The following is a 24,305-nucleotide window of genomic DNA, read 5'->3' on the forward strand; positions in this document are numbered from 1 at the left end:
TTGGTCTTGAATTGAGACACGCTTCAATCTGAGTGAGGACTGTGCTCAACTCTTCATAAGTAAGAGTAGACTGTCCGATCACTCTTTTTAAATGATATTTAGTAGATTTTATCCCTGCTTCCCACAACCCTCCAAAATTAGGAGCCCGTGGGGGAATCAGATGAAATTTTGTATTATCATTTGCTAAAGCCTCACCTACTTCATTTATAAAATTAGACTTCTCGCTTAAAAACAACACCTGTAATTCTTTAGCAGCACCTATGAAATTCGTGCCATTATCGCTATATAAATCAGCACAATAGCCACGTCTAGCAACAAAACGTCTGAAAGCTGCTAAAAATCCGCTACTTGTCATATCACTTACTGCTTCTAGGTGCACTGCGCGTGTAGCCATACATACAAACAAACACACGTAACCCTTATACGACTTATTTCCTCTTCCCTTGGACACACGAATATTTATAGGACCAGCATAATCTACACCAGTTCTATAAAAAGGTCTACACATCTCCACTCTTGCATTTGGCAACTGCCCCATAAGTTGATCTCGTGTGCTCGCTGCATAACGTATACACGTGACACATTTTCTAATAAATGCCTTGACATTATTTTTTGCATTTAACATCCAATATCGAGACCTTAGATAATTAAGAGTGAGCTGCGGTCCACCATGCATCGTTTTTTCATGAGCATCCGCAATAATCAAAGAAGAGAAATGGGATTTATCAGGTAAAATAATTGGATGCTTAGCAGATACATTTAATTGAGCTCTTTCTAAGCGTCCACCAACTCTTAAAATTCCAGTGTCATCTAGAAACGGGTTCAAAGCAGTAAGTTTACTTTTTTTATTTACAAATCCTATTTTTCTCAAATCCTTTATTTCTGTCTTGAAACCTTCACCTTGCACTATTTTTATGCATATATTTAATGACTCTCTCAATTCGTCACTTGTTAACCATTTTTCAGTAACACTTCTTATTTTACGAAATCGTCTACAGTAACTTATTACTCTGACTAACCTTCTTAAAGACGAAAACTTGTTAATAATCTTACTTTCAACTTCATTAATTTCTTCTCCTATATTAACTTCAACATGACAGACCTTTTTTTCTATATCTGTATCAAATGTTTCATCTACATTTTTACTAATAACACGCTTTTCTTTCAGCCAACATGGACCAGTAAACCACATCGTAGCATTCTTCATTTCTGAAGGTTTAACGCCGCGTGATGCAATATCAGCGGGATTCTCAAGAGATTTTACATGAATCCATTGCTTTCTATCCATAGTTGATAAAATTTCAGAAACACGGTTTGCAATAAATGTTTTCCATTTACCGGGATAAGAACCTAACCATGCTAGAACCACAGTAGAATCCGTGTATGCATAAATATTTTCCTTGCGTATATCCAAAACTGTCGAAACTTCTTGCAATAGTCTAGACAGCAGAACAGCTCCACATAATTCTAACCGAGGAATACAAACCTGTTTGATTGGAGCAACCTTGGTTTTGGATGTTATTAAATGAACTGCTACATTGCCTTCTTTATCGACTGCACGCATATAAACTACAGCTACATAAGCTTCATTTGAAGCATCACAAAACCCATGAAGCTCTCGTTGTTTATCACTACGATAAGTATTCATCCATCTGGGTATTGTAACATCTTGCAGCAATAAAAGTTCGTTACGATATGAAATCCATTCTTTTAATAGATTTTCAGGCAATAAATCATCCCAACCAATCCCTGATATCCATAATTTTTGTATGAATATTTTAGTAACAATAATTGCAGGTGCCAACCAACCCAATGGATCAAATAGCTTAGCAATCTCTGATATAACCTTGCGTTTAGTGATAGATACGTCAGAAAATGGAATCTTTACAGAATATTCGAAATTATCAGATTCTTGATTCCATCTGAGACCTAATATTTTGATAACAGCATCAACTTTTAAATTGATCTTTTCATTTAATTGCTTTTCATTTATAGTTTCCATCAATTTTTTACTGTTACTCGTCCATTTTTGGAGCTCAAACCCAGCCCTGCATAACAATTCTTTAATTTCTTTATATAACTTTTCTCCTTCTTCTATATTTTCGCAACCAGACAACAAGTCATCCATATAAAAATCATCCAACACCTTTTGATAAGTGTTCGGAAAATGTTCTGCTTCATCCTTAGCAGCTTGTTGTAAAGCTCGCACAGCTAAATAAGGAGCTGATGCAGTTCCAAACGTAACCCTTAAATTGCGTAAATGTTTCACATTATCTTCCGGATTTTCACGCCAAACAATGCACTGAAAATTTGCATCTTTTTCAGTAACTTTGATCTGTCTGTACATTTTTACAATATCAGAGCAAAGACAAATTGGATGCATACGCCAACGCATAATAATATGACGTAAGTCCGGTTGTAATTTTGGACCTATCATCAACTCACTATTCAGAGACACTCCATTTTTTCCAGGGCACGAAGCATCAAAAACAACTCTTACTTTTGTTGTTGTCTTATCTTCTCTCACCACCGCATGATGAGGCAAATATACAAATGTTGGTTTTATATCAATATCAGGAATTATCTCCATGTGACCTAACTCAACATATTCATTAATTACATTTGTATATTGTTTTTTCAATTCAAGATTTCTTGATAATCTTTTTTCAAGATATTCAAATCTTTTTAAAGCAATAGCCAATGTATTACCATATTGACATTGCGGATCTTCACTCCGAAAAGGGAGCTTGACGACATATCTTCCTTCAGAATCTCTTGTTGTCGTGCTTATGAATATCTTTTCACACTTCTGTTCTTCATCTGACCATTTTCTTTCTTCACTCAATTTTGGTTCTTCTTCCAGTTCCCAAAATTTTTGCAATAGACTATTTTCTCCTACTGCATGCATGCATCGAACAGTAGTATGAAAACTTTTAGTATTTCCATAACCCGTTGTTGACACCTTTCCAGATAAAATCCATCCCAATTTAGTATTTTGGGCTACTGGCATCTCTGGGCCACTCCTAATAAAGCCTTCTTCTATAATTTGACAGTATACTTCTGCTCCTAAAAGTATATCAACTTTATTAGGTGTGTTGAAAGTTGGGTCTGCCAATTTTAACACTGGCATGTTTGACCACCCCTGCACTGCAATTTTCTTGTCAGGCAGCAATGTGGTGATACTTTTCAGTACATGGGCCTTAACTTGCATCACAAAACTAGGGTTTATCAGTGATTGAATTTTAAAATAGACGACATATTTTGACGTCACCATAGAATCTTGGTCACCTCCTAAACCCGACACGTAACTCTTGCATTGCTTCTTCGACAAACCAAGTAGCTGTACAGCTGCCTCAGTTATGAACGAAGATTGAGAACCTTGGTCTAAAAGAGACCGTAAAGTTACGCATATGCCTGATTGTGATATAACTCTTACCAAAGCCGTCGCTAGTAAAACGTGACTTTGGGCACTAATATGACAAGAAATAATATTTTTACACGGTTCATCTGGTTTTTCTTTTTCTTTATTTAATTCTGAAGAATTTCCTTCAGTTGGTACCTGACATACATTACTCGCTGTTGACGGTGTATTCCTAATGTGAAGCAACGAGTGATGTTTTCGATGGCAAATTCTACACTTAGATGGTGCGCGACATGTATACACAGTGTGATTATGCCCAAAACAGTTGAAACATAATTTCTGAGATTGAACGAAATTACGGCGTGCATCTGTATCTTCCTTGCTAAATTTCTTACAATTCAACAACTTATGATTCTCGGTGCAGAACGGGCACTCAACCGATTCAGTTACATGTAAAACCCTAGCCTTTACAAAGTTTTTGGAAGATTTATTATCTAAAAACTCCAACGATCTAAATCTTTGTTGCAAAAAATCTGCAAACTGTTTGTAGGTTGGTAAATCATCCTGAGACTCACTGACTTTAGTCTCCCACATTTTACGCGACTCATTATCCAGCTTCAAACTTAAAATATATATTACGATCAAGTCCCACGCATCAGTTGATAGCCCTAAATTTTTAAGAGCGTTAATACACTCGTTGCTGGTATCCAATAACTCTTTTAATGCAGTTGCAGATTCAGTGAATATAGTTCTTTGACTCATAAACCTCTTTAAAACTGTATTAGCAATGTATCTTTTATTATTGTATCTATTATTCAATAGATTCCAGCAAACCTCGTAATTGTCGCTAGTGATTGAAACATGTCGCAATAGTTGGTCGGCTTCACCAGACAAATAAGTTTTTAAGTAATGTAATTTTTGTACATTATCTAATGATTTGTTAGTATGCACGAGTGACATAAATAAATCTCTAAAACTTGTCCACTCGGCGTAACTACCAGAAAATGTGGGAATTGTAATTCTAGGTAATTTCACATTACAATTAAACTGTTGCTTGGAGTTAGCATTGGAGTTACTGTAGTTAGCATCAGAAATGGTAGGCGCAAGAAGTTGTATTTGGTTCAATTTATCTTTGAGTTCAGCTTTATAATCGAAATACAACTCTTCGGTTATTTCATACACATTGCATTCATCATATTTTTCTAACTCCTTGCTATTATAATCACTGATAAGTTTACTGTGATTTTCCGAAAATATACACCACTGCGACTCCAACGCTTCGAGTCTAGCTTCTAAATAACCCGCGGTTAAACGCTCCTTTGGCGACTTTTTAAAGTTAACAAAAGCCTTATTGATAGCTTTATTTGCGTTAATTTGAAGTTTAATTAAAGACTCCATGGTGTATAGGTTCAGTTACAACACAACAGAAAAATAAAAAAAATACAAGTTGAAAATAAATTGAGAGAAAAATTTTCTAAGTCGAAGAACAAATCGTAAAATTTTGCAAGTGTGTAGAACCTTGTCGTACTAAAACCTGAAGGGAATTGGGCATGGATTCCTCGTAGGTTCACTTTTCTTACAATTACTCTAAGTCTATAACTACAGTAAATTTTCAAAGTCCAAATCTTCTTGTATTTAAGGTTCAATTTTGCTACCACTGAATCGGAAGGTATGAAAGTACTCACAGATGCACATGCCACTCACTCACACGTTGTATCTTCGGTCTCCCTCGTTCGTTGTCACAGCTTGTAGTTGTGGAGCGCGCGTATAGTTGTCACTGGTCTCAGCAGGTATCTACTATATTTTAGGCGCGATCTATGAACTTTTGAAACCGTAACTTGAAGTTTGGTATGATACAAGTAGTTACAGCCAGAACAAGTGGACGCACAGTGTTCGCCCTTGACAGCAAACTACTGCCCATGGGTGCGAACGAGAAAGCCTTACTGCAGCACAAACCATCAAGCCATCCGGCTCGAAGGATCATGAACAATCGGCTGATTGTCAAAAATACACGTGAGGTCCAACAGAAATATAAACTTCAGAATTGTGACAACCGTGTAATGATCAAAAAGTTAAGCCAAAAAAACTTTACATATTTTGAAGCACTATATAATTTCATGAGCGACACACGATAGCGCGTTCTAAAACTGGATATCGCCATCTAGTGACACACATATTCAGCTTAAATATTGGCGTTTAAACACCAACTCTTGAGTTTGTGACGAGGTAAGGGGTAACTCTTTTATAATAATAGTATAAATTGCAATGGCAAAAAATGTAGTTCGTCAAAAATCCGTTTTCTTCGTTTTCTGGATAGACTGACGTTAGGTGGATTTTATATAGGTACCTATAGTTTCACTAAGTGCAATTTGTATGGTATCAAATAAATTGAAATTAAAGTTCTTCTCACACGTCAAACAAATATCAAATCCAGCAATCCTTATCGTCATATCTCGGTCGCTGCATAGCACCGAGACTCCTCCCTTTCTATGTATGAAATACAATGAGTAGGTATGTAGGACGCACGTACGCGGTGGTAAAATTATAGTAATAATTTAGTGCATACATGTGTATGTTGTTTTGCCGCTCGCAAGGCCGCTGGGGAAACACCCGCGCCGGCCGCGCCCGATATCGAGCGCAAGCGTGTGTGCAGCGTGTGCAGCGTGCAACGGTAGCTTAGCTCTGCGCTGCACACAGGAATTTTCTTGAAAAAGCAATTTAACTAATATTTATATTAAACTATTTACACTGCAACAACTTTTCCATAAGTACTATAACTAAAACTTTGAATAGTTTGATATAAATAAGTAACCTCTAAGATACAAGTGAAAGAGTTACCTTTTTCACTTGACTTACTTGGTAAGGTAGGAGTATCTGGCAAAAAAATAACCGGCGATCTTTTGTACTGGGACTGTATAAAAAGGTAGTCGGAATTATTTTTAATGACGATCAGCATAGTAGATACTTAGAATCAAATTTGGCCAAGATTCAAAAGATCGCCATCAACATCGGTCGCCTGAAATGTTACTCACATTTGGTCATATCATAAGTTATTAAATTATTAAATTATAAATACAAGAAAGTTATACCTAGCTAACATATTGGTACTTCAGTGCTGCTGTCGGTTGATTCCCACATTATCCGAGCAAGCCCATTGGGTTTGCTTGGAGTTTCGGACTTAACTATTACTTATAAATTTATTGAAAACATACCTATAACTCATTTTTTGGTTCCCCGCACTAAGCGTACCGTTCCTTCGAGACGCAAAAGTAATTAATAGTTTTATGTTCCAATCTGAGTAACTAGGGAATGATATTGAGAGATAATTCTGTTTACATTAACAGCACCAGCCTCTCTTGATGGAATCAGTTATAATAGATAATTCATTCGTGTGACATCACATTCAGACAAATGCCGACGCGTATGCACGAAAATTATATAGTTTGTATATGAGTGCTTTTATTGACTGCAGTAAAAAACCAGCAATATATGCCAAATCCGTCAAATTTCATCGAACCGTCCCGCGATAGTGTGGAGCCGGCATAACGCACGGTAAGTTCCTCTGTACGACAGATTCTGGATTGGACAGATTCATTATTCGACGGATTCTTGATGCTGGCGACTGTACATGATCCGGTTGATGATGAACTATTATCGTTTATATCTGAGTAATAAACATTATAGACGTTCACATTGATGGATGACATTGAATACTACACAAACAAATCTGACGCACAGCTTCCAAGCTATTGTTTTTACGAGTACTAGGTATAATGTATACTTTGTACAATTCCGCTAGCTATGAGATGTTGTAGAGAATATAGTCTCTACAGAGTGACCCTTTTCACGCGATCAAGCCTATTGAGATACTAGTATAAAATCAGCAATCACTCGTATCCTATTAGTGCTAGTGTCGTTTTGTTTTGCATTTTGCTTCATCCATGTCCGTCCATATAATTACTTATTATAAAGAGAAAGAACTTATATTTTTGTTTGTAATGAATAAACTCAAAAACTACTACGCCGATTTTGATGAAATTTGGCACAGAGATAGACGAAACCTGATGTCGAAGCCGAGCGAGCCAGCTAGTATTTAATAATAGGAAAATAGCTTACGGTACTTTCGTTAAGTTATTTATTTTATGAAGTTGGGTTATCAAGTAATGTCGCAGGAATACTATAAAGTGAATAATAAAAAAGGAATTTGGGTCTTCATCGTAAAAAAAATAATGGTATACTTAGTCGCATGATGTGATCTGATTCAGTAATACGTATAACGTGTATGAGCAAGTTTTATAATGCGGTGTTGTAATGTCCACGATCACTTATTTATATATTACAATTAGCTACGACGTCGCTTTACCATGAAAGGGTGAGAATAGAGACAATTTATTTGCTAAAATTGTACAGTAGAGTGAGATGTGCAACAGCGGCGGCGGCTGCTGCGCCTGTCACTGCAGGCCGGCCCCGCCCCGCGCTGCGTGGGGCGCTCCGTCGTCGCGACCACAGTCGCTGCGCGTGCGCACTTGCCTCCGCAGTTTATTTGCGCACTAACCGCGCACTTATCCGATTGTTTTGATGTGCGCGGTAATTACTCGGAAGGACCTCCTCCGTGCAGTGCGTTCTCTCGACCTTGGTGATCCTCTATCAATATATCAGTGCGTGCCTAATATCTGGATCTGGTGCAATTGCGCGGGAAATATCGGCCTTTGTAGGTCGACTGGAAATGCATCCATTGAAAAGCAGCTGACAATTATTTACGACTTGACCTGAAAATAAGGTCTTTCCCTTTCTAATGATTTTGTAAGTGTATTTATTTATTTACTATTTACAATCACCAAAGTAGGCATGAAAATGGTACGAATTCACCTTAATTTGCAACCCTCTATGTAAGAGACCTTGCTTTACATTCACAAATAATTAAAACCAGTTGTCCTGTCCTTACACGATATTAAAAGACCAACACTGTTTGAATGTGTTTCTTTCGGCATTTCTTCTCAGCAGTGGTTGTTCCGAAATGCTAGTAGTTTGTAAGTTTGTAGCTTTGGCATCATTTAATTTAGAATATGAATATGACGTGAAAAAGTGCCTGTGAAGGCCTAAATTCTGAATAAATGATTTGATTTTGATTTAGATTTTAAACTTTACTACATACTGAGTACTGACAGTTGCAACTTGAATTTTTTATTCAAAAAAATGTAAGTCTAAACGGGCGGCGCTATTTACATACTATACAGTGCCAGAACGTATAGGTATAAAATTAGTACGCGTATAGATCGGAAGTAGCTTTTTCATTCGGTTTTCCAATTATACAAGAGTAATAGGTACACGAAATCTCGTGTACTACGTTCCGTAACATAGGTACTACGAAAATTCGGAGGGGCTTACACCCATCGAAAATTGATTTTGTATAAATCGTACATAGACAGGTTTTCGGCTAGTCTTTTTCCCTTTTTATTTACCCAGCTTCTTCGCAAAAAGTCGAGCGCGAATACTGCGCGTAAACCCATCTATGGCCATGTATAGTTTGGAAACACGCAACAGCGGCGGCGCGGCGTCGTGTGATGTTACTAGGCAGGACTCGTAGAGGTACCTACAAGTACCTATCTATTGCTTCTAGTTACTTTTCATGAGCGCAGATAATTTATACGAGTTGAACTAGACTCACTACAATTAACTGCGTGATAACAATCAATCAAGATATTACAGATACTAAGTTAGTAAGGTTTATCTTTATACCTATCTAGCGTATCCACTTACTCATTAACTCACACATCACGAAATCCTCGGACGGACGGACTTAGCTGTTAAACTACACTTTTATTGTGGTTTTACCCGAGCGAAGCCGGGACGGACCCAGTTACAATATAAGTACGGATATGGAACCAACCTAGATTACATGAAATACATATATTATATATACCGATGGAATCTGCGGTACTAGGTACTGCATATCACTTGCGTTATTTTTACAAAATTATATTGTCGTCAGACGGGCGTACGCGGCCGCGTTGCTGCTGCTGGGCGCCGCCGTCCGCGCCGCCGCCGACCCTGCTGGTACGTTGTTCATAATACATATACACTTCTAGCTACAAGAGCAAGTCTTACCGCGCACCGAGGGTTCCCTGAAGGAGACCACAGACCTGAGTCTGTCTCTGAATCGATATCTCTATGCATTCTTAAGAAAAAGTGTATTTACAAACAAGTTGAGTTGAGTTCCGTTATATATCGATAATACTACATAACATAATGAGAGTAGTGTTGTATAAGTTATGGAATATTTACTTAAACAGTAGGTAAATTATTTTTGAAGCAATACTTTAAGAACTACCGTTTGTTTATTAAATCAGTGCAGTAGTTCCGCAGATTAACCCTACATAAAAACTTACAAACACTTCCCGAATAATATTGTATGAATATGGAAATATGGATAAATGACTCCTATGTAATTGAAGGTGATTCGTGATATGATTGATTAAGTTAAGAGATGTTATGAAATTGTGCCTGATTTTCCGTATAGCAAGTATCAACGGGAATGAGGAAGAGTGGCGCGTGACGGTGACCGTAGTGTCGCCGGACGCGAGCGACACGGGCGGCGCGGCGCTGGCCAAGTTGGCGGCGCTTGCGCTGGAGAAGCGAGGCGTGCCGGCGCAGATAGCGGCGCCGCCTGCCGCCTGCGCCGCGCCCGACGCGCCGACGTGTCTGGAAGCGGTGCTGCGCGCGCTGGCGGACGGCGCGGTAGACGCAGCTATGCTGCCGACGCCGGCTGCGCGCGCGCCCTCCGCGCCCTCCCTGCGCGACGCTGGCCTGGAAGAGCTGGGCGACGCTGCGCCGGCCGCGCGCCGCGCCTGTCTCGCCTCGCGCGGCGCGCTGCGCTCGCTGCTCGATCTTACCAACCCAGACAGCGCCCGCTCCTATCAACTTTCTATTAACGACCTTGAGCTCGTCTTAAGGTAACTACCACTTTTTAATTAATCACGACACGACGAATTATGTCATGTCTTCAATTTATAAATACTAAGTACCTACGTAAATAAATAATATAAATATGAAAAGAAAATATTTACAAAGCTTTTCCCGGGACTAAATTGCGGCGAAAAGCAAAATAAGATAGAAACATGCTAATTTGATCAATACATGTAATAAAACTGCAGTAAAATATCTGTACATTGCATATATTTACATAAAAACAAAATTAGGCGATAAAGTCATAGTAATAGAGTAAGAATTTGAAGAAAACAACTGCCTGGAACACCTTGAAGAAGAGTCATAATAGTCCACGCGAACGAAGTCGCGGGCATCAGCTAGTATGTAATAAAATTAGACTGTGTTTTTCCACAGACTTCCCTGTAAGGAAAACGATTGCCTGAATGAAACATTCACTCCCATTCAATGTCAAGATGGCAACGTAACGTGTGCTACTGTGCTCACTGGAGACACAGTTGAGTTAGACGTGATGTCACAAGTTGTTCGTGAATACGGTCTGTATGCGCGGGTGATGTCGCTGGGTGGGCGCTTGGCGGCGGCTGCCGCGGCGCTGAACGCGAGAGAAGTGATAGTATGCGACCGCGCGCCCGATCTCACGCAGCTGGCGCGCCTGTCCGCGCACTCGCTGGGCCCGCCGCCCTGCCGCGCCGCCTGCGATCCTGCACGCTGCCGCCTTTACCCCGACCCGTGCCCCTTCGAACCGAGGCGATTTCTCAAACTGGCGAACGCTCGCTCTCTGACTCGATCGACGACGGCAGTCCGCGTGCTCACTCAGTTATGGCTCGATACTGACGAGTTGCGCAATCTTATCGTGCATGCGCATCTCTATGGTCCTGTCCCAGCGGCACACGCCTACCTCAAAGACCACCCGCAGATCACTCCCCTGGGAGAGGTCCGGACAGCCGTGTTGATCCCGGCGAATACATCACGGGAAGCGTTTGACGCACCGGCTCTAATCGCTGCCGCTGCGCTCGCCGAGGAGGATCTCTTAGAGGCGGGAGTTCCTCGCACGGCACATTTCAAGGCCGAACTAAGCGATGACGGGTGTGCGGCACCGCACGCCTACAAGTACCTGACCGACGCATTGGGCACGGGCGAGTATGGCGCGCTGTCAGCGGTAGCAGGGCCTGCGTGCGGCGCGGCTTGGGCGGATGCGGCGCGGCTGAGTCCGGCGCACATGCTGCCGGTGCTGGCCTACACGCAGCAGAGTGCGCCGCCACCCGCAGCGTGGCTGGCGCTGCTGGCGGCGGGCGACGCGCGCGACCGCTCCGCCGCGTGGGGCGCCGCACTCGCGCACTTTGGCTGGCGGCGGCTGGCCGTGCTCAGCGAACCTGCCACGCGCGCCTCCTTTGACCAAGCCACGTTGCAGGTGGACGTCATCGTCCACGTAGAGCTCTCCGAAAATGCAGACAATCAGAGCGACCTCATCACAAGGGTATGACTCCTAAGACTAAAAATGTGAAACTACATTTGTGTTTGTTATTTTTTCACACTTTATATACGCAACCAATCTTCATGATATTTCGCATATAATCATATGTATTTCTGAAAAAACTATTGTTCCCGTGGGATTTATGAACAACCTGTATTCTATCATAGGTGGCGCTAATTATTATATTAAAAGAAAAGATTGTATTTTTTATTCACAGTGGATAGACCGAGTGAAATCAGTAAATGCGCGGGTCTTATACTTGAACCTGGAAGATGCCCGCTTAGTGCGCGCGGCATTGTGCGCAGGGCGAGCGGCGGGGCTCGCGGGGGATGGGGCGGTGTGGCTGCTGCCGGGGGCGCCGCGTGCCGGCTGGCTGCGGCCGGCGCGCGGCGATACGCCCGCCTGCTCGGCCGCGCAGCTTACAGAAGTCGCTGAGGGACATCTGAGCTTCGCGCCAGAATGGCTGGTGGATTGGCGGGACGTTCAACATAAGCAAGTAAGAAATAAAATAATTTTTGACACAAACATTTCTTGCATTATCATCCAGACCACAGATTTATATATTGACCTTGATATAAGTCTGTGATCCAGAGTAAACGCTTACACAATTTTATAAAGATGATTTAAAAGCACGTTTTGTCGTACGTTACGTTGTACGTTAAGTTTTGTCATTGGTTTTGTCAGTCGAACTTGTTTGTTTTTTCCATCCGTGGGAATCCATTTGGCTTCTATTAAATAGTTACTGTCCTTAGTAGGATTGTAAGCTGTTGATTCTCCTGATAAATAAAAAATATAAAAATGTGTCAGACGGAAATCGCTACGAGCGATATGGAGTCGTCGCGAGCGCGATGGCGTCGTCGCTGGCGCGTGCGCTGCGCGTCTAGATTGCCGCGCGGGGCGGCGCGCGCGGCTTGCGGCACGGCCGACCCGCACGCCGCGCTGCTCTACGACGTGCTGCGGCTATGGGCCTCCGCCCTCGACGCTCTATTGCTGGAGCAGCCCGCCGCCCTCGATGACTTGCATCAACCTGAACTCGTCAGGTCATTTGTTTTTAAATTATTTTATTTCCCAACTCGTTCTACTCGTTCTGACTACTACAATTAATGAATTAAAAAGTATATAGAATTATTTTATCTCTATTTCCAGATTCCTTATTGAAAATGCCACTACTAGGGAATATGTAGGACTGACAGGACGCTTCGAGTGGAACAGTGAAAACGGCGCGTATGCGCGAGTGTCGCCCCTCGTACTGCAGCAATGGAACAACGGTACGCGGCGGCGGGTGGCGCGGTGGACGCGCGGCCGGTTGGCGGTAGAGGGCGTAGTGCACTGGAGAACGAAAGATGGCAGTGCGCCCGATGACGGCGCCGAACACTGCACGCTGCAGCCGCTGGCCGACGTACTGCACGCGGACTGCCGGACGGCGCTGGTGGCGTTGGCGGCGCTGCTGCTGGCGGGCGCCGTGGGCGCGCTGGCCGGGCTGGCCGTGCACTGCCGCCGCCGCGCCGAGCAGGAGTATCGCGCCCGCCTCGCGGCCCTCGACATGCGGACTATCTCCCTGAAGCCTGGCGGTCTGGACCGCTGGGAGGTGCCGCGTGAACGTGTCGTCATCAACCGTAAGCTCGGCACCGGCGCTTTTGGCACGGTGTACGGCGGACACGCCTTATTGTCTGAAGAACGAGGCTGGACAGCCGTAGCTGTCAAGACCCTCAAGGCGGGAGCCACAACCGAAGAAAAGCTCGACTTTCTTTCCGAGGCGGAGGCGATGAAACGCTTCGATCATAAAAACATAGTGCGTTTACTAGGAGTCGTCACGAAGACTGAGCCCGTTTGTACGGTGATGGAGTTTATGCTGTACGGTGATCTAAAGAACTACTTGCTGGCTCGCCGGCACCTGGCGGGTGCGGACTGCGGGGAAGGCGCGGAGGAGGTGTCGGCGCGGCGGTTAACCTCCATGGCGCTGGACGCGGCGCGCGCGCTGTCGTACCTCGCGCAACTGCGGTACGTGCACCGCGACGTAGCCGCGCGGAACTGCCTCGTCAGCGCGCACCGGCAGGTCAAGCTGGCCGACTTCGGTATGACGCGAATCGTGTTCGAAAATGACTATTACCGCTTCAGCCGAAAGGGGATGCTGCCGGTACGCTGGATGGCGCCCGAGAGCCTCACGCTCGGCGTGTTCTCGCCCGCCTCCGACGTGTGGTCGTTTGGAGTATTGCTCTACGAGATCGTCACGTTTGGCTCGCTGCCGTTTCAGGGCTTGAGCAATAGCGAGGTATTGACGCGCGTCAAAGCGGGGCATACGCTGGAATTGCCCCCCGGACTGAAGCCCCAGTTGTAAGTAATCGTTTTAAGTATTTCGTTTTTTGAGTGTTTCATCATAACGTACACAATTTCTTGATGTACTCAACAATGAATGTGTTATTGCGGGCAGGGAGGGGCTGATCAAGTCGTGCTGGCAGCAGGAGCACAAGGCGCGGCCGAGCGCTGCGGAGGTGGCCGCGTTCCTGGCGGACTGGCCGCGGCTGCTGGCGCCCTGCCTTGCGTTGCCGCTGGACGCGATGCCGCTCGACGCCGACCCCTGGCGTCTACCCCCAGACATTACAGAGGTACTCTCTCTTCAATTTGATTCCTGATTATTCCGAAAGTTCCTCTCAATGAGTCAGTTATCCGACCTAAATAAAGCAAGTGGCATGGGAACAATCAATCAAAGCATTATTCATAAATCAGACCTACACAGGCACCTTTTCACGTCATGTTCTAAGTTAAATAATGTTTACCTACACTACGTATTTAAGAACAATCACTACTTAATGAGAATGATATGCCGAAAGAAACTCATTTAAATATTGTTGATCCTTATCATGCCAGAATTACTTACCAATTTTTAATATATTGTACATTCTTAATTAGCAGCCCGTCCCGGCTTCGCTCGGGTAAAATTATAATAAATTATACCCGTAAAAACCATACAAAAATCCGTCCGGTAGTTTTTAAGTTTATCTAGTTTATACAGACAGACGCGTGATTTATTTTTATAATACCTACCTACCTAATATGAAAGGACACGGATTTTTGCCCAGTAAACCTGGTATTATTATAGATACACACAAACTTTCGCATGAAAGAGTAACAAACAAACATACATACATATGTATGTTTGTTACTCTTTCACGCGACTTATCTACTTGACCGATTGTTATGAAATTTGGTAAACGAGTAGAATATAAATGTATTTTATATCCCGAAATTCCCACGGGAGCGAGCCCCAGGGCGCAGCTAGTACAATATAATGTCAGTTCACCATAGACAAAATGTTGAAAAAACCTTTTGTCTATGGTGTACTATACGGAAACATAATGTTAAGATTGTGATCAAGTACTGGTGAAATATTTGTAAGTATGGATACCTACTTAGTCAATAATGTGTGTCATATTGTTTGAAGGCACGATGGGTGTCGTGGACGGCGCCCGCGTCGGCCGGCACGGATACCACGTACCTGAGTTCGGACGAGCGCCCGCCGTCCGACTGCGACGCGCTGATGCGCTGATCAACTTGCCGCATGGATCTGCAACAGACTTTATCTACCAATAAACATCATTCCATAATATTCTAGTCATTAGGTACCTACTTATAGTAAAACGTGTAAAACTCCATACAGCAGAATATAAAGCTGTTGGCCTGCTTGTTTTAGTTAATTATTTATTAAAATTGTACAAACCTTAGTACTAGTAATATGATGGGGATAATGGTTATATCAATAGGAGTACGAGATTAATTACGTACCTAATTAGGTCCTTTTATGCGGACGGTCAAAGGTTACATACCTAGGTACTTAAGTTTGCAAACCATTTTTTTTCTAGAATCTCTGAATTGTTTTCATCATCATGTCATAAGAACAGGACTTATAAATTAAGTAAGTACCTAACCATTTGGGTACAAGAAACGAAATAAACTTATTTTGTTGTTCATTTCTAAGAGACGAACAAATGCTAAGTTTCGTAGTCACTAGGAATTAGAATTTAGATATAATAATAAACGAAAGGATTCACTGTCTCTACCTATAAATATAAACATATATATGAGTATATATAAAAAATGACATTATTTAAAAATATATATTAAATTGTCCTTATTTAAAAATATATTTTAATAAGGACATTTTTTTATATTTATAGTAAACTATATACGTTTTTATTAGCGGGAACCTTTGGCTTTCCGATTTGTGTTTTAAGTGACTATTCTGTATATTATGGCTGTTGGTTCTCCTAAGAATGAATAAATAAATAGTTCGATATTAGGTTTATCTCCGTTAACAGAGTACCTACTGAAAAATATTATTATTGTACCTACCTACCTATCTATACCAACCTACATAAAACCCACGAATGACAACTCATTAGTAATGTGTGAAAACTTTATTTTATAAGTACCTAGCAAGTTTGTACGTAAACATTAAATAAGCAATTTGAACTAATAAGACTGTCCTTATTTACAAATATTATGATGTTGTAAATATATATAAGTAAATATAAATAAGTAAGTAACTAGATAGGTTCATATTTAGTCCTATAGGTCTCATCAAAGTACATTTCTTGAAGATTTCACAGGTTAATAACAAGTGAGTAGTCACTTACTTGACCACCAGCTATCTATCTAGGTACCTACTTATGTCAATAAAATTTAATTTGCCATATTTTTTTCTTTGAATTAATGCTTTAAGCCGTATTCAGATGAGAGCAATTTTTTTTCAGATGCTGTGTTAGAATTTCGAAAACAACTTTTAAGGATTGATATTTGAAATATACTTGGGTGCAAATGAGGCCAAAAATGAAAGCTAGGTCCCATGTGTAAGGAAATTCGTTAACAAAAATACGTCCATACTAATAAAATACGCTCATCCGAACACAACCTTACTTGTTGTACCTATTTACAGTGGGAACAAGGGACTTCCACACTGAGCAATCCTACCGAACGACAACGAAGGTGTTTCAAATCTTTTTTAGCACTCAGTTCGGTTAACTCGACCACCTAAAGACAAAAAAAAACTAAAGACCTCGGACAGTGTAATCAAATTAGAGAGAATATTTCCATAGGTACCTACAACTTTTCGGCCCATAATACCGGCTAATCTCATACAAAGATGCAGATTGAGCCGGGCACGTGATGATGGATGGACAAAAGATTATCAGCATACGTCCGTGATCAGCGCTGTATTTCTATTCATTCTTGTATGAGTGAAATTGAGTGAAATGGAAGATTCATATCGGGTGTAGTTTGCTCTGCTACATCTACTTAGTTATTTTGGAATATCCATGGAATTAGTAGGTACTCCAGTACTTACTAAATCCATGGGAATATCATGATCATGACAGTTTTATATTTGTGACATTATCATGGAATTTGTAGGTACTTACTACACTTATTCCATGGACGTTATATATTTATGTATTATGACCTTTGCCTAGTAGTGAGATTTATGTCATCAAATATGTTTCAAACAAGGAATTAGTAGGTAGGTACTCCGTGTACATTGTACACCACTTACTGATTCCATGGTTTCAAATATTTATCTTCTTCTAACTAAAGAGTAGTAGGTAAACTTAGACAAAGTTTAGACACCCAGTAGTTACACCACCAACGGTTTTTCATTAAGACACGTGATCAGGTAGTAGTAACTAATTAAGACTACGAGAAGATTTAAAAAGGAAGGACCGAAGGACTTCCTCCCAAAACAAGAACTGTCTGTCAATGTCAAGACAACCACAACCACGTTCTGTGGTCATTGACAATTTGACAATACATTGACCACGTACCCTTGCCATGCACGTCATTGTTGCCACGTACATAAATAAATGTCACTTCTTTGACAGATGCACGACATTGACAGTTGTGATGACGTATTGATAGTTGATATTTTTATGTAGAAATCCCGAAGCGAAGAAACTGCCTCTGTATTATACCTGACTGCACTTACGCCCTTTTAGAATAATTTGTTTTTAATTAATACTTTTTGGTACTTACTTAATTTTTAAAATTACAATTACAAATACGTGTCTAGTATTTCTGCATCTACTTTCATTCTATCTACCTATTCATTTGTGGGGGTTATGTAAATGAAATGTTGTGAATTCCATGAGTACGTATTCCTTAAAACTCGATGGTGTGAGTACTTTTTTGACATATCTCATAAACCACGTAGTTATTCCTAAAAAAGACATGTTTTAGTGATGTTGCAAAATCGATTTAAGCACTTAATTAATAATCACAATAATTTCATTACGGAGAATATTTTTTTAAGAAAAGGAGGTTGAAAAATGAACCGTTGCATAATCTTGTTACAACTTTTTATTTTATTAAAACTAATAATATTGATACTATATGAACTAATAATAAAATTCAATAACGTTTGCCATATTATGGAAGAAAAATTCAGAGAAAAATAAAAATACAAACATGTTCAAAATATGTAGTTAATATTATTCATAATTATACAAATTTCATGGTAGATATGATTGATTATATATTGACTAAGTTTACATTGCTACATCACTAGCTAAGACGACTGGCAAAACGATCACCACCGTCAAAATTTATGCACCAACGTGTGACGTGGCCGGTGTCACACTTTTCAGCCAATATCAGCGGTCTAGTAGTAGAAGTAATTCTTTATTCTATCGAGCAAGATTGTCATATTTGTCATGTCACGCATTCACAGTCAGCCAAAAAAAAAATAAACGAAAGACTTGGCTGTATGGTCTAGAACCCTTTGCCTCCTCAATGAAACGAGGGAATAAACAAAAAAAAAAGTCACAGTCAGGCAGTCATTCTTATTCATTGCTTGTTTTACTGGTGTACTATTAAAGTATTGACAAAATTTGTTTTGTGTGTATTTGTATTGTAAAAATAGAAAGCAGTAGAACATAACCTTCCGAGTATAAATTTCATCCATAATCGTTTAGCAGCATTGCCTAATTAATGCTCAACTAAATAAAGAATGGGAATCTTTAGCAACACATCGCCTTTTGATCAAGATGTCGGTGAGTGCAGCTTAGTTGTTTACAATAGAACTTTTTCAGAGTTTGAATTAAACAGAAAGTTTCAATAATGTCCAGTCTTTGTCACGGTGGAATGACAATGACCCATTATCAAAGTGTTTTGTTTATTGTTATGAGTCACGTAGGACCTAGGTAGGTATATTGTAATTAAGTACCAACATGGCTATCTAATCTGTGGTAATATCTCGCCTCGGGTGTACTTAAAGCAATGAAAATGACATTTGAAATTCCTACTAATTTCCCATAATACAAATTAAATATCTTGATAATATGATGCTGCTATGGGTTAAAAATACCTATTTCCATTTAAACTTAATGTTTATACACTACTTACAATCACACAAAATTATTTAAATGAATGAGGGCAGGATTTGTCAGTCTGAGAAATTGCCAAGAAAGTCAGTGCACAGACATTAAACGATAAAATATACAAAAGATGTGACCTTTGTGGTATTTTTACTGAGTAATAGTAACCAAATTACTCTATTTATCTGGTAATGAATCTGGTCATTCATTCATATCAAGTGTGTTATTGCTAACACTGATGTCAGATTCAATTCGCCTAAAGACATCTGACATGACTTTGTACGACTACCTACCGCCATCTAGTGGCAAGCAGTCACATACACATCAGTAAACTAAATTATCCACCAATGTGCAAGTTTCCTCACGATATTTTCCTTCACCGGAATCAAGTGGTGGTTGATGAAAACTACTACAAATGAGTCAGATCGTTATACAAACTCATGTGCACAAGTAGGATTCAAACCTGGGATCTTTCGATCAATAGGTGGGCGTCTTAACCGTTACACCACCACTGCATCAAGTTAAATAAAAGCTTGTAAAATATGTAGATCCAAAATACCTACAATCTTCGAAACATATATTTGTAATTTGTTTTACATTTAGATCACAGGCGGAGAGTCTTAACCACTGGGCCACTACTGCTTCAAAATCTGCAAATCCGGAGATCCACCATTTTCGTCTTTATTAGTATGGCACTATGACAAAATCCGATTGACTCATAGCTGAAAATGAAACTGTTTTTATAATTGTTTTATTTTGTTACCCGATATTTAGTACATTTTTCTTTACATAATTCCAAAATATGGCTAGACAGATTGCAAAGGGTTTTTTAATGTGAATTAAGAAATTTCGCGATTGATTGACGCCATTTTTTCGCAAATACCACTGCATTAATAATGACATTTTGACATTTCACTTCCTCGATTGATGGTTGTTACGTTGATTGTTATAAATTGAAGGTCAATTAATTTAGAAACTCAACAAAAATATTTCTATTGTTTAAAACGATAAAAATTAAACATACAACTAGGACTTGTAATTGGGTCCAGAATTTAGAGTTTACTCTGTGGTTTTGATATGACTATTGCAGCCGGCTGTTAGGTATCTGCCTACTGTTATATGCCGGCTGCTACATGCTATCTGCTTTTTAATACAACTTTATATTTTGTGATTACTGAAACTACTACATTGTGCAATACTTATTTGATTTATGTTGATGTACAGAAAGAGCTACAAGTGAAAACAATACTCACGAGGAGTGGGGTCTGATCTTGGAAATCTGCGACCGCGCGGGCGCTTCGGCCGCCGCCGCCAAGGAGTGCCTGCGCGCGGTGCTGCGGCGGCTGGCGCACCCCGACCCGCACGTGCAGGTGCACGCGGCCACGCTGCTGGACGCCTGCGTCAATAACTGCGGCCGCACCTTCCACCTCGAGGTCGCCTCGCGCGACTTCGAGACCGAGTTCCGGCGCCTGCTGGCCCGCGCGCAGCCTGCTGTGGCGCAGCGCCTGCGCGCGCTGCTGCGCAAGTGGGCCGAGGGCGAGTTCCGCTCCGACCCCGCGCTGGACCTCATCCCGTCGCTGCACAGCAAGCTGCGCGCGGAGGCGGGCGAGTCTGCGGGCGGAGCTAGTGGTGGGGCGGGGGCTGGTGCGGGGTCCGGTGCGGGGGCGGGGGCGGGGGCGGGTGCGGCGCAGCGCGAGCAGGAGGAGCTGGCGCGCGCCATCGCGCTGTCGCTGCGCGAGTCGGCGCCGGCGGTGGCGCCGTCGCTGTACCCGCGCGTGGATGCGGTCAGTGACCCCGCGCCGCAGCCCGCGCCGCGCAAGGTCCGCGCGCTCTACGACTTCGAGGCCGCCGAGGACAACGAGCTGACCTTTCTTGCGGGAGAGATAGGTACGACATAGCCTATGTAATTTGTCGGTCAGCGCAAGACGTACTTGTACCAGCGTAGATGTCATTCTCTTCGATTGCGAGGAAATGAATAATATGTTTTCAATAAGCATTCTAATATTGGTGGTGGTTGTTGGCCTTATTTTACTTTTCTGTTTTTGTATTATTATTGCACATTCTTGAGTAAACATGAAATACATAGACCGAAATTTTACTTTATGCTCTAGAACTTGAAATCTCATTTACATCCAATCGTAATCTTAAAATTTACGAGCATGAGAGAAATAAAACTGTTTATACAGAATGAATAAATCGACTTATGAGAATATACAGAATGAATAGACTCTCGAAAATTGACAATGTATCCCCCTGGCAGTACACGTGACGGACTCGAGCGACCCGAACTGGTGGAAGGGCTACAACGAGCGCGGCGAGGGCTTGTTCCCGGCCAACTTCGTGACGTCAGACCTGACGGAGCCGCGGGCGGAGGAGGCGGCGGCGGCGGGTGGGGGTACGCGGGGCGCACGCAGCGTGCAGTTCGCGGCGCCGCCTGAGGAGGCGCACGTCGACGAGGCGGCCATGGACGCGGCGCTGGCGCTGCTGCACGAGGCCGACCCCGAGGCCGCCGCAGACGACAGCGCTGAGCTGGCGAGGTCAGCCTCATCATAGCTACTCTACTCGTTCACCCTGCTATGAGTCACCTTCCTTCATATAGAAATAATATGTTACTGTAAAAGCCCGTTTGTGTCTTAGGTTTTAATAGTAAATCCTATAGTTTCCCGTCGTAACTTGGCAAATGTAAGGATTTATAAAGGAGAAACGATTTTTTCGGACTTGTACCGTTACAATTTGTTGTACTTGTTTGGCTTTACCAGTAATGATTGGTAAATGTTGATTTCGGGAAGGCCTTAAATATTTTCCGTACCATGCCTTTGAGGTATAATATCCTAAGATTTACCAAGTAAATGATGGTAAAAGTTCGAAATTGACGATGATAACAGGACTGTTCGGATTTTTACTATTAATAGTTGGTAAATCTTATGATTTATCATAGTTCGGACTTTTGCAGTAACATATATCAATTCCCGCTCGATTCATCTCATTATTATTTAAAATAATAAGTTAACACTTCGTTCATCTAGTGACAAGTATAGGCAGTCCTAAAAGGAAACTAACCCAATAAACCGTGCAGACTGGAGGCGCGCGTGCACCAGATGGGCCCGCTGGTGGACGCGGCGCTGGAGCGCGCGGACCGGCGTCACGCGCGCCTCACGCAGCTGTCGGCCGAGCTCGTGGACGCGCTCAACCTCTACCACGAGCTCATGCGCGACGCGCTCAAGCCGCCCGCGCTCCCCACCCAGCCGCCGCAGCCCCCAGCCGCGCCCTACGCGCCGCTCGTCGCCGCCTTCCCGCCGCCGGCGCCGCGGTGAACCCGCACCTCTCCGAGATCCACATTCGGTTGCTTCGATTATCCATTGTTTCAATTTTCAATTATTTAAACAATTTAGGATGTATATTATATAATGGCGCCACCGAATTCGGCCTTAACCTGCTACTCAAAATAAAGTTACGACCTATTTTAGTTAATAAGTTTGTTTGATTATAATAACTCTAATGCACGAAATTAAGTACAAACATTAAAATTAATACAAGAAAAATACATGTGCAACGTTGGATTTATGCCATGTAGCGATCTCTTACAACCGCAAAGCTTTACAAAAATATCAGAGTGTTTCAGCACCACAAATAAGTTTGTCTGTGCAATAACCATCGAGAAGTTCTCTCGTCGGGTTCCGATCCTGAGTGCACCATCTTATGATGATGCATCGTCATCCAAACTAAATGCGTATTTAGATTTCACCCCTTTTATTTACTTCAAAATTAAATTGCATTATTCCACCTCGAATACGTAACATACATTGTAAGTTAAATAAAAGCGTGTAAAATATGTTTTACTCTAACCTCACTATACAATATTTAACGAAGAAATAACGAAACAAAACATTATTTAACTAAAATAGGTTGGGAGTTGATTTTTTTTTTGGGTATGTATTTTTACAGGTAATCCTGTATATTATGAAATTTAATAGGTTAGGTAAATTATGAACATCCTAGCTATATTGAATATGTCCAGAATGTAACAGTCTCTGATGACTTCTGGGGTCTGCGCCCGCAACTTATCTGTTTTGTTAGTCCCATGACTGCGCTCTTTATGACTAGAAACAAGAATAGTAACGAAACTGAATATAGCCTGAATGTAGCTGGGAAGTCTCAACCAGTGTAACCCATGTTTCGCTATTTATCTACAATCAGATAAGTAGTGCATTTCGCGTGTATTTGCTTATAGAGGTCTAGAGCACAGAGTATAATATAATACCTTATAGTTATCAATTTTATTTTCAACTTTGGACGCAATATATTTTTATTGACGTCATAAAATGTATAGCCAAGACAAAGGAATAAAGCCGTGTTTGTAGATATTTTTTATTTTAAAATATACAGTAAAGTTACCACGAGTGCTGTTCCATGGATCGGCGTTATTCCTGCGGTCTGTGTTCCGCAGAACTTGCGGTGTGACAGGTTATTTGTGAACGTCAACATGAAGGAACCACCTCTCAACACACAAAACTCAAAAAACAGGTAGTTACCCAGGTACTAAGGATCGTTATAATTTAATAAAAAACAGATGGTTCCTCCATTTTTACGTCAAGATGGAGGAAATCCCTATTTCACTTGATATTTTCGAATTCTTTGTTATTTAGGTACGTTAGTACATACCGACGTTTTCGATATCGGTAGCAAGGGGCGATGGAGTGAAGGTATTGACGGCTGGTTCGATAATATTTGTGTTTTGCGATGTGCTTCCTCCATCTTGACGTTCACGGTTATTTTCATATGAACTCTTTAACCTTACTCCAAGGTTCTTGCCGAACCTATTCCAAGATAGTTCTTCTCGTGCTACAAACGAGCTTTATTTTCTCTTTAATTTGTTAAAAATCACGGCATGTCGTGCTACCTGTAAAAAGTGTGTTAAATGTAAAACCTTGTTATGTTCCTAAATTTTATGCAAATAAACTTGTTGATTAATTAGGTAATACCTTTTATTGCGACTATGCATATTTTTAATGGGTTGTTTATGTAGGTAAGTATGTTTTGACATGAGAGTGTGACAAATTGATTATTTTTTGCATCTTCATAATAGGAATCGCTTTATTGTATTCACCAAATTGAGAATTATGACTGTTTGTGGTTTTGATTTTCATCAAAAGTAAAATCCAAA

The 24,305-nt window shown here is 41.4% G+C and overlaps 3 protein-coding genes across 3 annotated transcripts in view; 2 read left to right on the forward strand and 1 right to left on the reverse strand.

Annotated features, from left to right (window-relative positions):
* Positions 1–1,582: 1,582 nt before the first annotated feature.
* Positions 1,583–3,833, reverse strand: LOC128683424 (uncharacterized; the record flags this gene model as incomplete). The annotated part of the gene is made up of 1 exon (XM_053769062.1): positions 1,583–3,833. A coding segment is annotated over exon 1 (1,692 nt), but the record flags the coding sequence as incomplete, so codon positions are not given.
* A 3,959-nt stretch (positions 3,834–7,792) lies between these two features.
* On the forward strand, positions 7,793–16,566 carry LOC128673532 (uncharacterized). Its single transcript, XM_053751452.2, has 9 exons — positions 7,793–8,164; positions 9,354–9,418; positions 9,882–10,314; positions 10,703–11,783; positions 11,998–12,276; positions 12,588–12,820; positions 12,927–14,114; positions 14,212–14,386; positions 15,223–16,566. The coding sequence occupies exons 1-9, from the start codon at positions 8,157–8,159 to the stop codon at positions 15,325–15,327; spliced, it is 3,567 nt and encodes a 1,188-aa protein (XP_053607427.1). The 5' UTR covers positions 7,793–8,156; the 3' UTR covers positions 15,328–16,566.
* A 2,020-nt stretch (positions 16,567–18,586) lies between these two features.
* Positions 18,587–24,305, forward strand: part of Stam (Signal transducing adaptor molecule) — a 6,208-nt gene continuing 489 nt past the window's right edge. The window contains exons 1-4 of the mRNA XM_053751485.2: positions 18,587–18,817; positions 20,366–21,028; positions 21,402–21,678; positions 22,218–24,305. The exon at positions 22,218–24,305 is cut by the window's right edge and continues 489 nt beyond it. Of these exons, the coding sequence (XP_053607460.1) occupies positions 18,775–18,817; positions 20,366–21,028; positions 21,402–21,678; positions 22,218–22,455 (1,221 nt within the window). The 5' untranslated portion in view covers positions 18,587–18,774 and the 3' untranslated portion in view covers positions 22,456–24,305. The remainder of the gene's footprint in view (positions 18,818–20,365; positions 21,029–21,401; positions 21,679–22,217) is intronic.

This window comes from Plodia interpunctella, chromosome 1 (assembly GCF_027563975.2).
Source record: "Plodia interpunctella isolate USDA-ARS_2022_Savannah chromosome 1, ilPloInte3.2, whole genome shotgun sequence".
Lineage (NCBI taxonomy): Eukaryota > Metazoa > Arthropoda > Insecta > Lepidoptera > Pyralidae > Plodia > Plodia interpunctella.

Coding starts and splice junctions, on each gene's coding strand:
- LOC128673532 (XM_053751452.2), top strand. Junction 10,315..10,702: donor GACCTTGAGCTCGTCTTAAG/GTAACTACCACT, acceptor GTTTTTCCACAG/ACTTCCCTGTAAGGAAAACG. Junction 12,277..12,587: donor GGGACGTTCAACATAAGCAA/GTAAGAAATAAA, acceptor AAAATGTGTCAG/ACGGAAATCGCTACGAGCGA.